This window comes from Lathyrus oleraceus, chromosome 3, assembly GCF_024323335.1.
Source record: "Lathyrus oleraceus cultivar Zhongwan6 chromosome 3, CAAS_Psat_ZW6_1.0, whole genome shotgun sequence".
Taxonomy (NCBI): domain Eukaryota; kingdom Viridiplantae; phylum Streptophyta; class Magnoliopsida; order Fabales; family Fabaceae; genus Lathyrus; species Lathyrus oleraceus.
Window position 1 is genome coordinate 241079746 of NC_066581.1, and position 22233 is coordinate 241101978.

General features: G+C 33.5%; 3 protein-coding genes and 1 pseudogene across 3 annotated transcripts; 1 reads left to right on the top strand and 3 right to left on the bottom strand.

The window, feature by feature from the left end:
* Positions 1 to 870: 870 nt before the first annotated feature.
* On the bottom strand, positions 871 to 4885 carry LOC127126609 (uncharacterized). The gene is made up of 10 exons (XM_051055561.1): positions 4675 to 4885; positions 4299 to 4527; positions 4058 to 4215; positions 3832 to 3977; positions 3677 to 3739; positions 3484 to 3576; positions 2851 to 3015; positions 2301 to 2392; positions 1715 to 1896; positions 871 to 1476 (listed from the first exon to the last, which is right to left on the bottom strand). Exons 1-10 carry the CDS (start codon positions 4865 to 4867, stop codon positions 1154 to 1156), a joined length of 1644 nt encoding a protein of 547 aa, XP_050911518.1. The 5' UTR covers positions 4868 to 4885; the 3' UTR covers positions 871 to 1153.
* Positions 4886 to 9285: 4400 nt separating this feature from the next.
* On the bottom strand, positions 9286 to 13876 carry LOC127130647 (protein FAR1-RELATED SEQUENCE 5-like; annotated as a pseudogene).
* Positions 13877 to 13973: 97 nt separating this feature from the next.
* LOC127126612 (probable zinc metalloprotease EGY1, chloroplastic) lies at positions 13974 to 18135 on the top strand. The gene is made up of 10 exons (XM_051055563.1): positions 13974 to 14428; positions 14678 to 15139; positions 15382 to 15522; positions 15777 to 15878; positions 16201 to 16412; positions 16648 to 16698; positions 16836 to 16905; positions 17376 to 17444; positions 17671 to 17721; positions 17802 to 18135. Exons 1-10 carry the CDS (start codon positions 14138 to 14140, stop codon positions 17964 to 17966), a joined length of 1614 nt encoding a protein of 537 aa, XP_050911520.1. The 5' UTR covers positions 13974 to 14137; the 3' UTR covers positions 17967 to 18135.
* A 7-nt stretch (positions 18136 to 18142) lies between these two features.
* Positions 18143 to 21899, bottom strand: LOC127126610 (probable inactive leucine-rich repeat receptor-like protein kinase At3g03770). Its single transcript, XM_051055562.1, has 8 exons — positions 21458 to 21899; positions 19942 to 21350; positions 19719 to 19852; positions 19375 to 19615; positions 19078 to 19280; positions 18943 to 18995; positions 18691 to 18802; positions 18143 to 18608 (listed from the first exon to the last, which is right to left on the bottom strand). The coding sequence occupies exons 2-8, from the start codon at positions 21263 to 21265 to the stop codon at positions 18345 to 18347; spliced, it is 2331 nt and encodes a 776-aa protein (XP_050911519.1). The 5' UTR covers positions 21266 to 21350; positions 21458 to 21899; the 3' UTR covers positions 18143 to 18344.
* Between the last annotated feature and the right edge of the window lie 334 nt (positions 21900 to 22233).

Consider the following 22233-nt stretch of genomic DNA (forward strand, 5'->3'; position numbering starts at 1 on the left):
AATCAATTATGTTTCTTTTTAAAATGTTAATGTGAATGAATGATATGGATGAATATGGCATGAATGTATAAGTGAGGTAAAGGTCATGAGCCATATGAAAAATGAAAAGAGTATGATAAATTTTGGGGTATGACACTAATATTTCAGATCGGGATTGAAATATCTGTCCTTTACATCATATAAAGACTAAATTATCAATAATATACCGACGAAAAAAATATTTAAATCTAAAACAGGATGAAAAGTAAGCTTACAGCGTCTATGGAAGTTCACAATAATCCATTGACGAGCATTCCGGTTCAAAACCTCACAAGCGAAACATTATTCTATACAACCATTTTTTTTAAGACGAAAATTCTAATATCCAGAAAATTTGACATTTTTTAATAAATTTTGAAATTTTTAAAAATTTATCAGAATTGTCAATATTTTATCTTGATAATTTCACAAAATTTCAATATAATTACATATATTTACCCAAAATATTACGGAAATTCTAATATTCCCGATACAAAATTTCAGCAATTTAAAAAAAAATCGTATCATAAATTTCATTTTAACCATCAAAAATTTAGATTTTTAGATTCAGTGGATTTTTTTTTAAAAAGAGAAATCAATTTTTGTGGTTAGTTATAACATAAGCATTGTTGAAAATATAAAAAAAACTGAAATGTGTAAAATTTAAAATGGGGTGGCAGATAAAAAACTCCAAAAGTTCCGTATATGATCTAATATAATATTGGCCAGTTTATATATATAATTTTATTTCCAACTGATCATTGTTGTAAGGACCAGCAATGCCACGTGTATGTGTCTTCTCGTAAATATGTTTAGCATGTTGTCAAATGCTAGTAAATCGTGGGTACAGTATTGAAATCCAGTAGGAGTGCAATATTCGAAACTATTACAAATTGACAAATGGTACTACAAGAGAAGTAACAAAAACAGGTCCAATAGTAAAAGAATTGGCATGATTTCTCATGCTTTCAGTTTGGAAAATTCAGGCAAACTAATAAATACTATCTACATGTTAGTTGTTAGTAAGGGAATGTGACTTCCTACCAAAATTACACTCTTAATTGTTATTGTTACCTAACCCTATGAATAAAAAAAAATCATTTCTGCTAGTTACTACATTCTTATTTGTATCAACTCACTGCCAACTAAAAAATCGAAATCCATTTCCACTTCCACTTCCTCCTTCTGTGGAATCTGATTCACTCCCCAATATCTCATCCGAACTCTCGCTCGGAAGCAGTTTTATCCGATCCGCGTGTTCAATGATCCAATCAGTGAATTCTGGAGATGCTGCCCATTCAGCTAAAGCTTGCTTGGTGGAGTCTCTGGTGAAGTCATCCCACTCTTCCTTAGTGAACTTCTTCCTGTTGCCCGTCTTGTGGAAGGTTGAATAATAATTTGTCCCTAATTGAGTCCCAGAAGTTTGTGTCGAAAACCCAGAAGAGGGTGAAACAATACCTAAAACAGACAAAATGAGTTAGACAGCATATTCATGGCATTTTACTGCAAGTGAATTAACACTACAGAAGCTTAATACATAAACACGGGCCAGCGATATCTCCCTTAGCCAAAGTTCATATTATTTTATCTACTTATTTCTGAAAATATTGCTCCATTGACTGAAAAGGTGAAATCTTGCTTGGCTAATAACATGCAGTAATCATTATCACATATCAACAAGGTTGGAAAGACATACCTCTCACAGGAGAGTCAGACCAGGACGTCCTTTTAGGGTTGTTCCACATTTTTCCATTAGAGCCACTTTTAGGGCTATTCCACATTTTTCCTTTAGGAGGTGACTTGCTAAGGAATTCTGCACGACTGGGAGTTCCTCTCGCCCAGTTCAGCGAATAATCATCATTCCCTGAAGTTTCATACCTGCATAAATTACAATAACATAGTTTGAAGTCAACAACTTGAGGCATTGAATTACTTGAATGAATGATCTTTGATGGATAAAGACAAAAGGACAAAAAAAAGAACACAGGTAATGTTTCACACTTTTATGAGAGTCCTAGACAGTAAAAAAACCAGCATATAATATTATATAAAAATGAAAAAATTGTTATAATATAAAATTATATTAACCATTACTATTTCCTAAAATTCCATTCAGTGCTTTAAATTCTACAAAAGCAAAACACACCAATTCATGAAAACATTCAAAATCCCTTAGTAGCATGTCACTATTACCATGAAAACCATTTCTAACAAACCAAAAATGGCTATAATGCAGAACAAAATTGCATTGCTTAATAAAGCTGGAGAAAAGTAATACTTACCATCCATGAAGTAATTTTATTAAAGAACCAATTTGGCAAACAACTCCACAAGAGATTAAGGCTCCAAATGCGAGAGGAGTATCAAGAGTGCTCTGATACATAAACAAAAAACATTGAATAAATAGGGGGCAACTTCACAATACAATCAAATAAATAAACAAAAATTTGTACCACCCCATGCAACTTCATCAAAAATATTACCAAGTTATGCGACTTTCAGATTAGTTACCGTTACCAATATATGTCAGTTTTTTAAACTTCATTCGATTAATGCATACATTTTTTTAAATGAAAGATAATTAGCAATATTTATTATGATCTACAGTTAAGTTTATTCTGATCCAAGTGACCTAGCAATATCTGTCTCATGTGACAGGAAAAACTATACTTGTTTTATTATTCTATTGTTATGGACAACTAATAATATTATGATCTACGGTTAATTCTATTATGATCCAAGTGACCTAGCAATATCTGTCTCATGTGACAGGAAAAATTATATCAAGCAATACTGCATTGCATTTCATTTAGTGTAAACACAAATGCAAACCTGCAAAACAAAGGTAGCCCCAATAATGCGCATTGCCCATTTCACAAACTGAGCAACCCCAGCATCCACAGTACCGTCTTCTTTTGAAATAACAAATCTCCTGACAATCCAGTAGCCTAAAGCAGCTCCAGCCAAGATGATACCCAGTAGTACAAAAAGGGCAACCTGCAAATCATAGAGGTAAAGTATTTCATGAAAAAGAGTTGCTGTCTGGTTGACAAGTCAAATCCCATATGAACTAAGACAGTTGACAATGCATATCATCATTAGAGCAAACATCAGGGAAACAGTACACGTGGTAGAAATGTCGAGTTTATTCCACAAAATTAAATAACATGCAGAAGGAGGAAGTCATTCCCACCTCCTTAGCGCAGCTATTTTCTGCTGACCGCACAAAAATTGTTTTTAATCCGAAGAGAACTTTATTATACTTCAAAGATCACATGGTGGACAAAACTTAAAAGAGTGACAAACTGATTGTAAAAGTATCGATCTGAAGAAAAAACCAACTAATGGTAGCCAGGTGTGTGCATAATATATCTCAAGCAGTTTAGCATGAATTATATCTGTAAGACACACCATTAAAAAAATAGCAACAAGTTAGCTAAAAGATAAATAGACAGAGATACTAACCGGATTGTGCATCTCTTCACTCAACCCAAAACTTTGAAGAATTGAATTGACAATCATAGAGAATTGATGCAAAAGGAATGACCCAGCTCCAAGCTGAAACAGATCACAATAGTAATGTTAAGAGTTGTAATAGTATGAGCTTGAAACATGAAGAGCTGCAAATCAACATCAGTCAAAACTAAAACAAACTCACCACTGATCCATATATAGCAAGGTAAAAGATATTTTTTCTTCCTGTTGGCAAAAATTTCATGCCCTGCCACATTCATAAGAAATGAGTTAGAAAAATTGGAAGCTATGGAGAAAAGACGAAATCCATAAATAATACAAAAGTAATTGATCATATACCTGAAAAAGAATGATTATAACGACAAGAAAGATTCCAATGGCCATTGAACTGCTGTAATAAAACGGAACCCAACTGCTAATAATTGGAGCCAACAGCAACATTATCAATCCAGCAGCAAGACTAATGAGACGCCATTGCTGAAAACCTGCACAGTTTTTTACAAATTAGCATTGAAAGTTTAAAAATTCACAGCAACAGAGAACAATAGAATTCTTCCCCGTTTACCTTCTTCGAGTGCAACTGTAACTGAACCCAGTATTTCCCGATCAATCTTGACATCAACATATCTAGTCTCGTAAGGTGACATAACTGCACTCCAGACCCCCTTCTGTACACCCCTCCATTCATCCTTTTCACACTGACACCATCCAAGAGTATTATTCCTGCACAGACATTGTAAACAATAAATAGCAATCTTGACAAAATTCACTACAAATCAAAACTAAAAGAGATGTTATGCACTTACTTGTGAAAACAAATCTTAATTTTGGTATGCAATCTTTCTGGAATGGCAACAGATGGAGCCAGAGTAATATGATATGAATTAGCATAGCTTCGGAGGTTCAATCTCGAGATGCCAGAAACTTGAACACGCTCACATAGCTTAATGTTTTTATTTTTAACACCTTCAGTATCAGAGTTCCCCAAAGGTAAGGAAGGAGATACATCCAAAACTGGTTTTTCAATATCAACACCTGCAATTACAAAAAGCTGAAATCATTTCCAAATGCAAAGAGAATGAACATAACCGCAAGGCAAATTTAGTTATAAACCCTAAGATACCGAAATGGAATTGGTCTAGAAAGAACATAAAAAGTAGGCATTGAGAAGAGAATTGTTACCTTTGAGAGTGGTTAGGGTTTGTTCATCGTGGGCGAGTGAAGAAATGAAGAAGAAGAAAAGTAGGTTGAGAGAGAAGTAGAAGAAGCACCGTGTGAAGGTGAATCGACCCGCGCTTCTTGCCATCGATTTGATTTGATTTTTTTGGTTCCAGCTCATCATTACGGATATATATATATATGCGCGACCGACCATTTGTTAATTAATTTTTACGCAGCGTCGCGTTTATTTAAGGCAAGTGTTTTAATTTACTTTCCTTTTCTTACGCGGCCTATTGTTAACATAATTCCTTTCGAAGCTTTTTTATAAATATAAAGAAATTTATTATCAAATTTAAATTTGGTCTGCTTAAAAAATCAGACTAAGTTAAACCTTTTTCTTTTTTTATGCTTAAGTTCGGCTTTTTCAAGTATATGGTTAGTCTAGGGGGTAAAGGAGTTAAGTTGGATTGGATTCGGTATAATTCGACTTTTAATAAAATATAAAATAAATTATGGATTGAATTGATTTTTTGGATTGTGTTTCAAATATAAAATATTTTTTATAATTCTTTTTGTCGGGTTAAAAAGATATAACACAACTCAATACAATTATTCTTATTTATAACACTCAAATTTGATGAAACACATCATATAATATCTAATAAAATTCATCAACATGATATAACACTTGATAATAATATAAAAAATTCAACAAAACATGTTATTTCTATACAATACATGAGTTGAAAATGATACAAAAGAAAATAAGAAACAATATTTTATCTTATAATTACGAAAATTCATTGGTCTAATAGTATTATTGATGAAAAATAAAATTAAAATTAAAATAAATTATGGTTATTAGTGAGATATTCATTTTATATTTTCATTTTAAAAAAAAATTATTAAAGTCACATCAATAGGTTGAATCAACGGGTCCGCGAGTTGGATAAGTTAAACCTGATACCCAAATCAAAATTATATGGATTGTTAAGGGTTGGGTTGGATATACTCGTAAATGAATGAGTTTTTAGATAATTTATGAGTTGGTTCGATTTGGGTCAGCAGGTTTGTGGATCGACTCGCACCCATGAACACCCATATATTAGGTTGCTTGTATGTTTACGAATTTATTTTATTTAAACATATTTAAATAAGAACTTTAACTAATATTTAAATAAACTAACAAAATAAAATATCAATGAGATTAGAAATTTGTTGTCAGTGACTAATAAGATTTTAGTTGGTAGTTAAATTTTGTGAGATAATTTGATTTAAAGAACTTATGAAAACATCTTTGACATTGTTATGAGTTGTTTTCAACCTGTTTTCACGATTGTTAAACTTTATTTTGTATTTGACTTGACATTTTTTAAGTATATAAAATATCACATTTTAATTCTAATTTATAATAATTATTTTATATTGATGTATTTATACTGGTCCAAAATAGGGCGATATATATCCTTCGTTGAGCGTTTTCCCATGAGGTGTCACTCAGGACATCCCTTTACGAGACACGGGGGCTCGCCCTAAGGGGAATACATGGATAATATCGTTTACCAAAACCCTAAATATATGTGTGAAGTCAAGCCACGTGCCTCATAGAAAATAAGATGCAAACAACCTCTCTCAATCAAGGGAGAACGATTACCACTTCTTAGAGTTTTCCTGAATCTTAGGTTTAAACACCTCTATAAATATCTCAACCTTAGGTTTGAAGAGGGACAAATCATAATATATCCAGAATAACACATAAACACATAGTTTCTCACCTCATATGACTTTCCTCTTTCCATAACCAAAACACCACCACATAGGGTTTCTCGCTGCCGCGGACAAACCATAACCTACCAGAAAATACTAAGGCCTCTAGGCACCCTTACTATTTTAGGAGTACCATACAATCCTCTAAATTTTGACAAGTACAGTGGTTTCCATCGGGTGACCTTAGTAAAACTGACTTGGGTCACACCTTTCATTACCATCTTAGGTTTAATTGTTCTTAATCATGGTTGCTAAGAGAGCACAGTATCCCACACTGAAAGACACAAGAGATAACAATGATGTCAACGCCCTGGCAGAGATTCGCATCGCCATGGACGAACTGTGGCGCCAAAATCAAAGCTTGCATCCTCGACATCCAACAAAGCCAACATTCGACTAACCCCTCAAAATGAGATTGAAATGCTAGACCCTATACCACTTTCAGACGAAAATATAGGAAATGTGTGTCCTTAAAGGGTTCAAGCCTCCCTCTTTGACGAAGTTTGATGGGTGTAGTTATCCTTACGAGCATGTTGCCTCCATCAACCACTTTAGCCCATTCTTGTTCACCAATGGAATTAGTTAAATCATCAAACACTTCAACCTCTGAATCTAAGCTGATGAGTATTGGGCCAGTCTCTTCTTTACATTTGACTATACTATTCTTTTTTTTCCTAATTCAACATCACAAACCACCAATTTCTTTAAAAAAATACAATCACATTAATTCAAAATCAAAGAGGCAACACCACTTTATTAAAAAAAAACATCCTTTCACCATTGAAGCCATTAACAGGTCTAGTTCATCCATAAAACAACAACAAAAAATTCATTTCTTGGGGATTATGTTAATTTCTAAATGTTCCTAAAAAATAGTCAGCGTCACTTTGTTAAAAAAAACAACTTACGTTCACCATTAGCCCAACTTATGAGGGGTGCAGTTAGTAAATAAACTTCAACGAGCCATCTTCACAAATAACACATACCACATCAATTTTGTGAGGCACCAATAACACATACATCATACGTTAAAATTAGGGGCGCAAATAACATTCAATTTAAAAAACAAAATTGCATTCACATTTGTATCAAATTATATATACACTAAAATACTCAATCATGGCCAACATGTTTCATCACTTGTTGTTGTTGATCGAAGCACAACTTTGAATTTTCCCTAACATTCATTATGTATATTGGGTATATGGGTTGTACATGCGTTGGATGAATTATCTAATGTACCACATGCATCAAAGGTTGAAGTCCATACATTTGAGGGAATTGTCTGCTTATGCTAGTAGCATCCATATGTGTTGTCGTTGTCACATTAACGTCATGATATTTTATGGATCTGAACATTTCTTTTGCACACTTTCTTCACCATTGCAACTTGTTTTTCTTTTCTTTTTTTGTTTTAAAAAAATATATATTATTTTAATATAAATAATAACACAATATATTTAATAAAACATATTATACATTATACCAAAAAAAACAATCATATAATACCTTCTCAATCTGGCTTAAAGAATCAGTTAACGACGTTGACTCCAACTCAACATTTTGTTCAAATGACGCATTTTTTGTACCCTACAAATTGTACAATAACAACTATTATGTTTAATAAAAAAATAATACATTGATTATAACAATCAGATCATAAGTTATTGAAATTACTGAACAATCCCTCGCATTATGAGTTATACTCTTGCATTATGAGCAGTGCATGACAACTTTTGTGCCTGAAATAATTTTAAATAATTGCTCGGACAAATTAGTTTCAAAATGGTCAGCAGTTAACTCTTGGTTGACTTTTAACGTAGATTAATCACTACTACGAAAAACACATATAATGACGATTGTGAAACACATATAATGACAGTTGGATGTCCGTTGTTAGGTAGTGTGTGATTGTATGTATGGTGGTTTTCACAATGGGCATGTCATCGTGGTTATAAGCTAGGTAGACGCTACCTATCACAATTGTTATATTAAACAACCGGTGTGATATATATGTGGGTCATGGGTTTGAAGCCCAACAACAATAATTTATTTGGAATATAATTAATATTTCACCATAGTTACAAAAGATAATCATTGTGAAAAACACATGAGTTTATTATAAAATATACAAATTGCTTGTAGAAGATGATAATTTGAAAAATTAAATTATTCTTGAAAAATAACTTAAACGAACAACTACTTTTCAAATTGCATTCATACCGTAAGTCATCTCTTGCTTCTTAACACGTAGTATTTGATTTAATGCCCCAAATTCTTCAAAGCAACGATTCATTCCTATTTTATTTTGCAAAACACCAATATGTTTACTAATTCGGTATCATCATCGTCATCATCATCATTATTTGAATCAATGATGAAGATTATTATGATGACAACAATAAAGATGATCCAATTTCTCAATAAATTTGATGTTTTGTAATATAAATTAATAGATAACGAACTGTTGCTCTGAAAACCTGTGGCAATAAACAAAGTTCTACATGTTAAAGAGTGATATAGATGAATTACGAGATGGATGCAATTCGAAAACACATGTTTGATCTAAGTTGCATTTCAAATATAACTTAATTTTTGAATTATTATTTTCTAAATACTTTAAATAAATGCATGTTCAATGAAGGGTGAGTGAAAGAAACAATCAACATACATTATAATAAACTCAACAACAACATACATCAACAAAACGACAACAACATACATTTTATAAAAAAAGACGTGGAATGATCTGAAGTTTATCTACTTTGTGTTGCCATGGAGAAAAAGTACAAGGCGGATGAAGCTTCTAAAACTCTTTCATACTTCTTTTGTTGTTTCTCCATAGCAAAAAGAATCATTTATGAATCACATCCATAATCCGAGTTCTCTTGAACCAAAATTTGAAATATAAACAACTTTCCGAATGTTAACCTATTTTGAAAACATAAATTAGAATTAACATCGTAACATAACAAACAATAATAACCAACAGTATATTGTTAACCCAAATAGCAATACACTGTAACATTAATAAGTAGTACATTGTAACATAACAAGCAACAACAACCACAACATAACTATCATTAACATTGTAATATAACAAGCAACAACAACCAGAAGTAAATTGTTAACATAACAAGCAACAACAACAACCAAGAAAAAAAATTTAAAACATAAAAAAAACCTTCAGTCTTCATGCCTACTTGAATTCGTGTAATTCTCAAGGTCTTCATCTGATTCAGAATCAGTTACATCCATATGCATTAGGTCATTCATAATAGCTTATACCTTCTTCATCTTTTCAGTGTTAAGATTCTTGAAAAGAATATTCTTATAGTTTATTCCATCAGATAGTTTAACAACAATAATATGATTCCTAACAGATCCAGCTTCCTTGGCTATATTTAACCATAACTCCACCATATCAATAACCTCCTTCGTAATCTGACTCTCGTGGATAAGTTTGTTGCTCCCATTATTTATGTTGAGAGAATGATCTGAAATCTAAACATGAAAACAACAATATACAATAACATAAAACAACAACAACAACATACAACACAAAAACAAAACAAACTCTTGAACAAGAAGAAAGTCATGTAAAAATCACGTGAAACATAAAAACAACATAGACGAAAAAGAAAGAACAAGGAAGAAGAGGAATACCTTTACGTATAAAGTGAAAGCTAATGACGAATAAGAAAAGAGAAAATGTGTGCTAGGGTTTTGTTGTGATAGATATAGTGATATTGTCATGGAGCGAGAGCTAATTTGCTTATATTATATATGAGTAAACAATTTCACCATGATTGTATTAAAAAATCATGATGAAATGTGATTACTTTCACAATGATTCACATTAACTATTGTGATAGATATTTTAATTTTAATTATATATTATAATTATAAGGACAATATTAATTGTAACGAAAAAGTAGAAAGTTGTTGGAGCTGGGATTCGAACATTGTCACTCCATAAATGTATAATCATGGTTTATTATTTTACCGTAGTGCAATGTATTTTCTTAAATATAAATAAATAAATCACGTCAAAAAATGAGGTATTTCCACGGTTAACAGTCAGACCGTTGTAGTTTAGTGTGACGAAAAGTCTATTTTGTGGTAGTGAATGCATAAATGATTGAACAAATATGCAAATGCATTAATGGATGAAATGATGAGGGAAAAAAATAAGGGTACGACACTTTCCATATTTAAAACCTAGCATCATTGAATGATGGGGATGTATTTAGGAAAGATCTATTGTTTAAAAATGTGTTTAAAATCATATTTCTCCATTGGCGATTAGTCCTTAAACAGGAGTTAGACTTTGATGTCATTTGTGAGACATGTGAATCCACTCATAAGAGGGAGTGTGAATTGTGGGTTTCAGAAAAATTATAGTTTGAAAAACTTTTAGAACCAGTTTTAGAGTTCAAATTCATTTCAAAAGAATTTTAGAAATTATCAACGAAAAATAAAATGCGGAAAGTAACGGGTGAAGAGATATAAGATAACACTGAGAATTATAGAGGTTCAGTAAAAAATAAAAGACCTAATCCTCTCCCTGAGATTTTTTTCTTGAGATTCAGTAAATCTCAAGAGTTTTTAGTATGTTGAACTCTCGAACCCCATTATACAAGAAAAATGTACTTTTTGGCTAACTTCAAACCAAATAGCGAACAACGGAAAGAAGAAATGAATCTTCCTTCCAAGCAGAGGATTAAAGCAATTAGTATTATTTCCAAACAGAAAATCGAAGCGGTTAGTATCCAAGCTAAATCAAGGTTTTACACGAGCTTATATCAAACTTAAGTCACCTTTTAAATTGGGTTGAATTCACAAACTAAACCGATGTTTTGACATCCTGGCCACACACTTATGAGATTTTATACTGGGCTTATCTCCAACCTTATCAAGTTTTTAACCGGGCTGAGCTTATGAATCGAACCGAGTTTTTTTACCATGATAACTATAAACCAATTGAGATTTTATACCAGGATGATCTCGACCAAAGAAAGCTCTTGAAGGGGCTGAGCTTTCGAACCGAATCGAAGACTTAGTAACTAAATCCCCAAACAAATCTTTTAAAAGGTTTAACTTCAAACTCAAATAAAACAAATCCTTTACGGATAATTTATTCAACCAAGATAAAAAAGTTGTGAATTTACAATACTACACTTTCAAAATTACAAAAAATTCCTCATTAAATAAAAGAACATTCTCGAAAGCGCAACGACTAAACATAAGTTAGACAAAATTGAAAAATATTTTTAAAGAGATAATGATGTGTGAGATAAAGTGTTCTTGATTCTGGATGTGAAATTACGAAGGAAGAATCTTCTATTGATAGACTAGAGGGTGACACAAAAAAGGAAAAGTTTTTGGGCCAAAATTAATGTGTCAATTGATTAACATCTTCCTCCAATCGATTGGAAGACCTAAAGTTAATCATTTAGGATGTTTAAAAAGGAAGGAAAATCTATATATCCATTGTCGTTCATTAAGACACTGTCCTAAACGGTTGAGGATAACTTTTACATTGACCCAATCGGTTGGGCATAAGTACCAATCTATTGGACAATACAAATTTTATCCAAAATTATTCAGACAATTCCTAATTTAACTTACACCACTTCAAAATATTTTTATGGATAATTTATTTAATAAAAATAGGCATGAAAATATGTTTTTAGTGTGTGTGTGTGATTTAGTCGTAACTTTATGCAATTGTAGACATTCTTGCAACGAACGATGAGGAACTATGAGTTGACTGTGCAAATGTCCTTTCCTTAGCCCACTGATACCATCAACTCGAGCCTTGATATGTATGTAAGCTTCCTCTCTCTAGGTCCATCTTTCCGAACAACTCAAAATACATTATAACTTGGAAATGTTGGGTTATCATGGCTATGATTGTCATTTTCGTTGTCTTATGACTGAAGTTCAATTATTTTCGTGTGCATGAGATCTACAGGTCCTATCACCTTTATGAATTTACAAATAACATGTCTGAACATTTGTGTCCTAGATAACTTTGGATCGACTCCATCCTCTTTTCCCCTAGAATATTACATGATGCCATAATGAGATTGTCTTGTTCACCTCATTAAAATATACTCATGGAGAATGCTCTTAACATTATTTTCTTCAAGCACTTTCAATGCATGCGAGTAAAGTATGCCAACAGTCTCAAGTTTTCTACAACTACAAGTAATGGAAATTGAAGCACAGTCAAACGACACTTTCCAATATCTTTCTTGATTCTCCATAAAAATTTCATATTTACATAAAGTGCGAGACTCGTTTGTCTCTGATATCGATAAAGCTAAAAATGGCCTAAATTCACTTTGAAATAACTCAAATACTGTGTGTGTGCGTGTTTCCCATTTATTTTAGAATTGGTGAAATCTCCTATATTAATCTTATAAGCTTATCTGATAACTCATACTTACACCTAAATTCATTTTCTCTCTTCTCTTCAATAACTTGTTCAAAATGTTTAAAGAACTGTATAATACTCACATTCAGTTTCATATAAGATTTGAAGTGAGCATTCATAATTTCACTGATTTGAGTACTTCACATGCCAAGTGTTAATGCTTTGTTCATATAACATGAACCCCATTTCTTTTTTTATAGCATAAAATGACTTGATCAAGTTATTTTCATTAACACTAATTGATCAAGTTGATACAAGCTACTTCAAAATCCGCTTCAATGTCAATACCATACATGCATTTTTAAAAATCTCTTACGAAAAACTTCATCCCTTCATCAAGTTTCCAGGGTGTTCAATTCCATTTTGCAATAAGTGCCAAATACATAATCCACATTGAGTCTCAGGCATCGGTGCAACAAATGCTATGACCATTGCTTGATCTTGATAAGCGAATACATTCCTTGATTTATTGTTGTTATGCGTTTGCAAGAATGTATCAAACAACCATTTAAGCGACTCAATTGTCTTGTCATACAATAAGGCTGCATCAAAAATTATCAAACTCCTATAATGGTTGAAGCCACAAAAAGAGTAATTGGTCTATTCCCATGGTTAGAACACTATTAAGTGTCCAAAAATACAACATCACCAAAATAATACTCGTAATCTAAAATCATATCCGCATCACACCAAAACATATTAGTAATTGGTTATTCTATATCCATTTGATATGCTTAATTGGTTATTCTATATCCATTTGATATGCGTGAAAGAAAGACGAATTATCCAACAATTGTGGTTGGAAATATTGTGAAAGATGTCCGACCGCGCCATACTCCATACTTCTTCGTCTTCTTGCATGTGTGTTCATAAATTGGAATATTGACTTCTGCCTTAATCTAGAGTCATCGGCCGAATCGATCTCATATATTTCTACTTCTATTTTTTATGAGATGCAAACATGTGTGTTGTGTGAAGAGATTTTAGAGATGGCGGTGGATGGATTGCAATGGTGGTGGATTGTCAAAATTTAAAATTGTGAAATAGAAGAATTAAAAAATTGAGTTTTAAAATAATGGGAATAAGAATGAAACTAAAATGAAAATATCCAAATGAATAAAACCAGTTCCGTTTTGATGTTGTCGTGTTCCGTTCTTTAGATATCCAACCAAACCAAACATAGAGGCTCAGAGGAGAGTGTGTCCTGTGGAGTCAGTGTTCCATTCATACCTTGTTACGCAACGTCGTTCACTTCTTTCTTTCCCCGCTCCAAAAATGGCGACTCTATCGAGTTGCACTTTATTGCCTCTAAACTCCGACTTCCGCTTCAACCCGGTTCGCCGCTCCTTCAGGAACAAAATCCACTGCCACCGTCTCAATTCACATGTATCCCAATGGGGAAACTTGAAGCACGTTGGTTTCGATAGGTTTAGGTGTTTTTCGATTAACAATAAAGACGGTGTTGATGCTGAAGGGGAAACTGGTAACAATAATGATTCTAAACCCAATGTAACCACCACTTCGCCTGATGAAGATAAATCAACCACTCCTTCCGTTTCTCAAATGGTACTTTTTTTGTTTTTTTTCTTCTTTAATTCATTCAATTATTATTGTATGCTTTTGTTGCTACCAATGTTTTATTTCTTTGCTACATAGCTTTAAACAAATTTTGTAAATTTTAATGTTGTACATGTGCTGAAACCTCACTGATCAACAACTTTTAATGATGCACTTGTATTGAAAAGCTACTGATTATTGTGTTATGTTGCATTTTTATGTGTGAAAATTGTTCATGTTATCGTTTTACCTTTTCAGTCATCTCTGTACTCACTTGAATCTGTATACAACGAAGCAATACTTGATTCTTTCAAACTCATGGAACTCCTTGAACCTGAGAAGGTTGATCCTGCTGATGTAAAGCTAATTAAGGATAAGCTTTTTGGTTATTCCACCTTTTGGGTGACCAGAGAGGAGCCTTTTGGGGAATATGGAGAAGGCGTTCTTTTCATCGGAAATTTAAGGGGAAAGAGAGAGGATGTGTTTTCCATACTCCAAAATCGGCTAGTTGAGGCCATTGGTGATAAGTACAGGCTTTTTATGCTGGAGGAACCTGAGTCAGACAGTTATGATCCACGGGGTGGTCCACGTGTTAGCTTTGGTTTGGCACTGAAGGAGGTTTTTGAGCCCAAGGGAACCACACTTTGGGAATATGTCATTGCATCTTTGTTGTTTTTTCTCACCATTGGTACCTCAGTGGAGCTAGGAATTGCATCTCAGGTAGACTGGTTATCAATACTATTTGAACGCCATCTTGTGATTGGTGATTGTTTGTCTTGAGCCTAACTCAACCTTACAAATCTGGTTTGTACGGCCAAGAGGACTAACCTCACTTATAAACACATTGTTCAGACGATATCCAATGTGGGACTCTTGGCAGTTTGTAAACAACTATAGTCTATATAAATGTCATTGATTGCTTCAATGTCTTACAAGTTACCATCTTCTTCTGCCAATGTCAGATCAGCAGACTTCCCCTAGAACTTGTGAAATTCTTGAAAGATCCTAACTATACGCAAGTCCCGGATATGGAGCTGCTATATCCATTTGTTGACTCAGCTTTACCTGTAGCATATGGTGTCTTGGGGGTTCTTTTATTTCATGTAAGAATTCATATGTACTGTTTTTTTTCGTGTTTGTTTATAGTTTTTGCTCTAAAATTAATGTTGTACAAGTAGAAATACCTGCCATATGTGCTGATTTTTCAGATTCATACTTCACTTATTTATTTATTTATATTGTCTAACTTTCTTGCCACACTTTTTTACTCAATTCCGTCAACTCCTCTTTTTCGCTTCTCGAACTTTTGTATACATTAAAATTTAAATTTATACCTAATGGATATGGGTATATGCAGGAAGTTGGACACTTTTTAGCTGCGTTTCCCAAACGAGTAAAATTAGGCATTCCTTTCTTCATTCCCCATATCACACTTGGCAGCTTTGGTGCTATTACTCAGGTTAGATTATCTAATTTCTCCAGCCAGTCACTTTTGCATTGAACCGGCAACTACAGTCTGAACTTGAAGCAATCACAACCACGTGCTTCTGTAATTTGTGGCCCTATTTATATAATATTTGTACAGAGATTTGGAAGTATTTTTTCTATAAAGGAACCTGTAAATACAACATGTTTGTATACTGTGAGTCATCAGTAGTATCTTTGAAGTTTCTATTTTTCCCTATTAAATAGGACACATGCTAAAACATGTTAGTTAGACTGAAGTCCGATTATGTGTTTTAGTATGCATCTAAATGCTGATCGATGGTTGTGTGCTGTAGTTTAAGTCCGTCCTTCCTGATAGAAGTACACAAGTAGACATATCACTTGCGGGTCCCTTTGCTGGTAGTGTGTTATCATTTTCAATGTTTGCCGTTGGTCTTCTTCTTTCATCAAATCCAGATGCAGCTGGAGATTTGGTGCAAGTTCCTAGCACGCTGTTTCAAGGTTCCTTGCTACTTGGTTTGATCAGTAGAGCGACTCTTGGTTATGCGTATGTCCCTCCCTTCCATTCTTTTTATGGAGTTAGAATACAATTTTACCTAAATATAGTTAACATACTCTAGTGAATCATTATCTATGGAGAGTTTTCTAGACCAAGATGTTTTGAAGTGGTATGAAACAATTACAGCCCATCTTTTTAGGTGCATAAACTAGAATTAATCAGTATTCATACTTTATGTTTTGGCCACAATTAACTTTGATACACTGCTATTGTCAATGTGCAGAGCAATTCATGCTGCAACAGTTTCAATTCATCCTCTCGTGATTGCAGGATGGTATTTAACTTTTCCTTCTTAAACTCGAGCACTTTCATTTATAAATCAAATGATTCCTCAAAATTGTGGTTCTTAACACTCTTAATTATTCATTATTCCGTAGTATGCTTACAAATTTTTTATTTATTGATTTGCAGGTGTGGTTTAACCATCCAAGCTTTTAACATGCTTCCAGCGGGGTGCCTTGATGGTGGCAGGTCTGTGCAGGTAAACTACATTGCTTTAGGTAGACTTAATATTTACTTGGCATATGAAAGGCTTGATATGATACTATCTTGATTGTCATCAAATTTTAGACAAATTGGTCATTCAGTAAATATGCAATCTTACTTTATTTTACAAAATATATTATGCGTTAAAATAAAATAGTATGGTCAAGTATCAGCTAATTTTGACGGTATGGATTGGACAGATATATAGCTTTTTATTGGAAGATGCAGTTTTTTTGAATTACTTCCTTAAAATGCTGTAAAGTTCAAAGCATAAAGTAGATAGTGTAGAAAATAGAGCATTTAGTAATTATCAATATGGAGTTGTACGCTTTGCCTGTATGACGGGTAGAAACAATTCATTGGAAGGTTTTTGTTTTTCACATAAATATTCTCATTCATGAATTGATGTCTTTTATTTTTCACAAATGAAATTTGTAACATTCGTTTTATTACATGTTCTTGCAGGGTGCTTTTGGAAAATGTGCACAAGGGGTCTTTAGTTTGACCACTTATTTACTGCTAGGGTTGGGAGTGGTATGTCTAATCTTTTTGCTTAGGTTACACAAGATGCATATTTTTATTCAACTACATGTTCATGTTAAAGTTTAACCATAACATGATTTGGTAGCATAGTGTTGTGACTTATCAGTCTTTCGGTAATTTTTCAGTTATATTCTTGATTTAATATTATAAAAAAAAGTCACTTTTTTTCATTGAAATGTAAGTTACTTTTTCTTTACCACTTCTCTCTTTTCAACAGCTCGGCGGACCTCTTTCCCTTGCTTGGGGATGTTTTGCTATATTTGCGCAGGTACTATTCTTATTTTGCATTTTCATGATACTTACACAGTTTTATTTCCAATTATTTACAAGTAACCGATGTTTTGTCAGATGTCACCGGAGAAACCATGCTTAGACGATGTGACAGAAGTTGGAACATGGAGACAGAGTTTTGTGGCGGTTGCTATTTTTCTTGCTGTCTTGACTCTTCTGCCTGTTTCGGATGAGCTTGCAGATGAGCTTGGCATAGGTCTTGTAAACACATTTCAGTTTTAATGGTTGTGTGTAGTGAAATGAATATATAGGAAAATCATTACCAAAGGAGAGTCTAATTCAATTTTATACAACCCCTTGTGACACAACTATTGTTAACACGAGTATTATTGTGTAAAGAAAAAGAATATTATAGGCCATTTATTTAGAAAGAACTTAACATTTCGAATTCTGCAAGGTTCCATTAAACATATACATAATTTTCATTATAAAGCTCAACATTTTTTGTGCACAGATGTTACAGCATGAAGAAAGAACTTGTAAAGCTGTATTAATCCGAGCCTGCAAACTATAAACCTTAATTCTGCAGCCATTGATCTTTTCAGCTTTATAGTGAAATATACAAATTTTAGAAAAAGAAGAAAAATATCTAGATTAACGCTAACGGAAGGCCGTTCTTTGAGGAGAACCTGGCGACCCCTCACTACTTTGAGAATCACCTCTCCAAGCATCCTGTACTTGAGCAGCAAACTGTAAATTCCACAAAACATCTTCTATGGAGGGTCTTTCTGCAGGTTCTTTAATAAGACACCTCACACATATCTCCATCATTGTCTTCAATGATTGTTCCAAGCACGCCTTGCGAATTGCTTGATCAACAATGCTTCTTCGAGCGTCCTCGTCTGCTCCTAAGCTTGCTTGCAACTGCCCTCAGAATTGCAAAAAATTATACTGATATGTCTGTATAATAAAATCCTAGGAAATGAGTCAGAGCTCTTGTTATTACCAGTTCCTTAAAAGCTTCTGCATCATTTGTTGTCTTTATTGTCCTTCCTAGAATGATTTCCAGTAATATTACTCCAAAGTCATATATGTCACATTTATCTTCATGCTTTCCACTACAAAACTCATTATTCATTACAATTTAGAAACAAGCATGCATACATAAATATCATATGGCATGTAAAATTACAATATGATGAGTTGAGTTCTGTTTTTCAGTAACAGAGAATGTTTATAAATTTCTATAGCCACACACCTTTTATTGATACTAGAATGTTTGAATCCATTGGAAGAGTTTCCACGTCGAACCTGCAAGGATTGATCAAGATGAATCGGTACCTTTTATCATCATAAAACAAAACAACAAAATTCATAATTATTATTTTCTTACCTTTCCAATGTTAGATAACAAAGGCAAGTTATAACTTCTGATTTTCGCAACAAGATTGTGATCCAATAAAACATCCTCAATTTTGAGTTTGTTTGAATATACACCAGGGACAATTCCTGTATGCAAAAATTGAATTCCCTTTGCTACTCCAATTGCTGCTCCTATGCGTTGCGTCCAATTCAGAGATTTTCCAGTGTGCCCGTCTGTCAAAAATACACGACAGTAACAATTATTTAGGACAAAGGATAACAAAAATAACATTGTTGTCTCAAACTTCAATCTCAGAAAGTATTATACCAGATGTCCAGCTCCTGAGTGTGCCATTTGGTATGTATTCAAATACGAGAAATATTCTGCTAACACTTGAATCTTCTAAAGAACATTCGAAGCAGTGTCCGAGAGCGCTAACCAAATGACAGTGCCTAAGTTTCGAGATAAGTTCCATGTGCTGCATGAAGTTCTGAGTGCTGTATCTTTTTTTCATTTTGATACATCTAATAACAACAAAGGATCCATTCTTCAGCTGACCTTTGTACATCTGAGACATGTAAGAAGAACACATTCACTAAAGCGCACGATTCAAAGAAATATTTCTTATATAAAACATGATTTGTGATTGCGACAATGTGGCAGTGACATACCTCTCCATAAGAATCTTCACCTATGAAAGAAGCCGTGTCGAAGTTGTTTGTAGCTGCCTCGATCTCTTCCAATGAAAAACTCTTATAATTTGGCAGGCCAAGTGCTCCGAATTTCTTTGTTTGAGATATATATCCTTTATGTACACAGAAAAATAAATGTTTATGAATCTGTATTTACCACAGAAAGTGAGCAAGAACATGTTTAAGAAAGATAGAAGATTACTTGCATCAGAAAGCAACTTAGAGGTGTATCCGGAAGCTGCATTCTCCGATATTAGTCTTGTTGGAGGATTCTTCTTCGTTTTGCTTCTAGATTTTCCTCTTCTAACAATAAACAAAATCAGCAAAAAAACTGCTACTCCTCCAAGAGTTCCACCTACTATACCAAGGGTAAGAACTACCTTTGATACTTGCTTCTGCTTCTTTCTTTCAGGTAATACTCCCACAGCTAAGGCCTCGGTGTGGCAAAAAGGCGGTGGCTGCTGATTTTGATTCGTTGTCTCGAGACAATTTCTAGCATACGAAACAGTCCTATCACTAGAATTTGAAACTAGACATTTCGGTAAGCTCCCCGTCAAGAGATTCGACGATAAATCAACAACTTCAAGCTCGGAATTGCAGGAAACATTCTCGAAAAGCATTCCGGTTAATTTGTTCTGAGAGATGTTGATGTAAGCGATAGAAGGGAGTGACAACAATGCTGTTTGAAATGGCCCGATAAATGTATTCGATGAGATATCAAATCGCCTGAGCTGATAATACGAGCTCACATCAGCAGGAATACCAGACCTGAACATGTTATTTCTTAGCACTATAGTAACCAATTTGTGACCAAGCTTTGGAAATTGAGGTCCAAAAGCATTATCATCCAATTCAAGTACTTGAAGATTTCTCAAGTGACTCAAATCAGGTACTACACCATAAAATTTATTATGAGAAAGCGAAAGAACTCTCAAATTATCCAAGTTACTAACCGAATTCGGCAACGTTCCATTGAACAAATTGTTCTTCAAACTCAACACAGTTAAGCCCGAAAGCAAGTCAATCCAAATAGGAAGCACACCAGAAAACATGTTGTTGTCAAGAATGAGTGTTTGAAGATTCGAAAGCGATGAAAGTTCGATAGGGATCGAACCGTAGAGATGATTCGAACTCATGTTAACTATTTCCAACGACGAAAGACGAGCGATTTTACCCGGTAACGGACCCCATATACCAAGAGAAACCAATGTGAGGACTTTCAGACTTGGAAGCTTTACTAATGTAGTAACAAATGAATCAATTGAGAAATTTTTCGACAGAGTTTGAGATTTTCCTTCACCTATTATATGAAGTTGAGTTATAGTATCTTCATAGCATACAACAGTGAGTGAAGAGTTTGAATCTGTGTTGCAAAAATCTGTGGAGTTTTTCCAACTTCTTAAAGAAGAAGGAAAGTTCAAAAGCTGTTGAATTCTCAAAAGGGTTTGAGAGTTTGAAGATTGAAGTTGCTGCGAATAGTTTAAAGAGAGTAAAAAAGTTACCAACACAAGAAACACAGAAGCCATAGTGTTTTTTTTTGTTTGTTATATCCTAAAAAACCATTGAAATCCTCTCAAACTTGAAGCCTTCAAGCACATGCAGAAAAAAAACCTGCAAAGCATAAAACAAAAACTTATACACCTCAAGAACTACCATAGGTCACCATAATGAAAAAAATCCAAAAATAATCAGAAAGTGAAGAAAAGACCAAAACTCACGCTGTTTTCTTCTGTCATTTCATGATTCTCACTCATAAATGACTTGTTAATTTTTCTTTGATCCATTTATTTTTTTTGTTCCTTGAAAAATGTCTTTATTAAAGAGAAGGTGTGGTTTTGTGACACAAGGAAAAGCAAAAGAAAGATTCTTGAAATGAAGGGGACCTTTATTCTTAACCTTTAATGTTTAAGTTTAGCAGATGTGGTTTTAGGATCAAGTTTGGTAGTGTTGTCATGATTTTGAGGTGGAAAATTTGGTAAAGTTTGGTTTGGTTTTGAGTTGAGTGAGTAGTAATTATGTAAGCTTTCACTTTCAAGCATAGGTAAGCTTTCACTTGAAAATGGTAAGGTGAAATCAATCAATGAAATATTGAAAGGAAGGTAAGAATTGTTGTTACATTGTAGAAAGTTGAAAAATCCATGTCAGAAAACCATGTATGCTCTTAAAGGAAAAGGAACTAGACACAAACAAAAAATAATGGATGTTCTAAAGTAAACTAATGCATGTGTGTGAAAGCATATGTTATTGTTTTTTTCTTCTTTTCTTTTATTGTTAATTAGTGATAATAACCTACTTTTAGAGTAAAGAATATTTTGTGGAATAAAATATAATATTGAGTGTATAACGTTGGGTATTAGGATGCAGTTCCACTCACTTTTTATTTTAACTATCTCCATGTCTTTCTATATATTTTTTTCTCTCTTTATCTTTTTCTGATTTCCCCCTCTTCCCCACACTCATTGTTATTGCTAAGAGGGGCTGCATCATGGGAGAG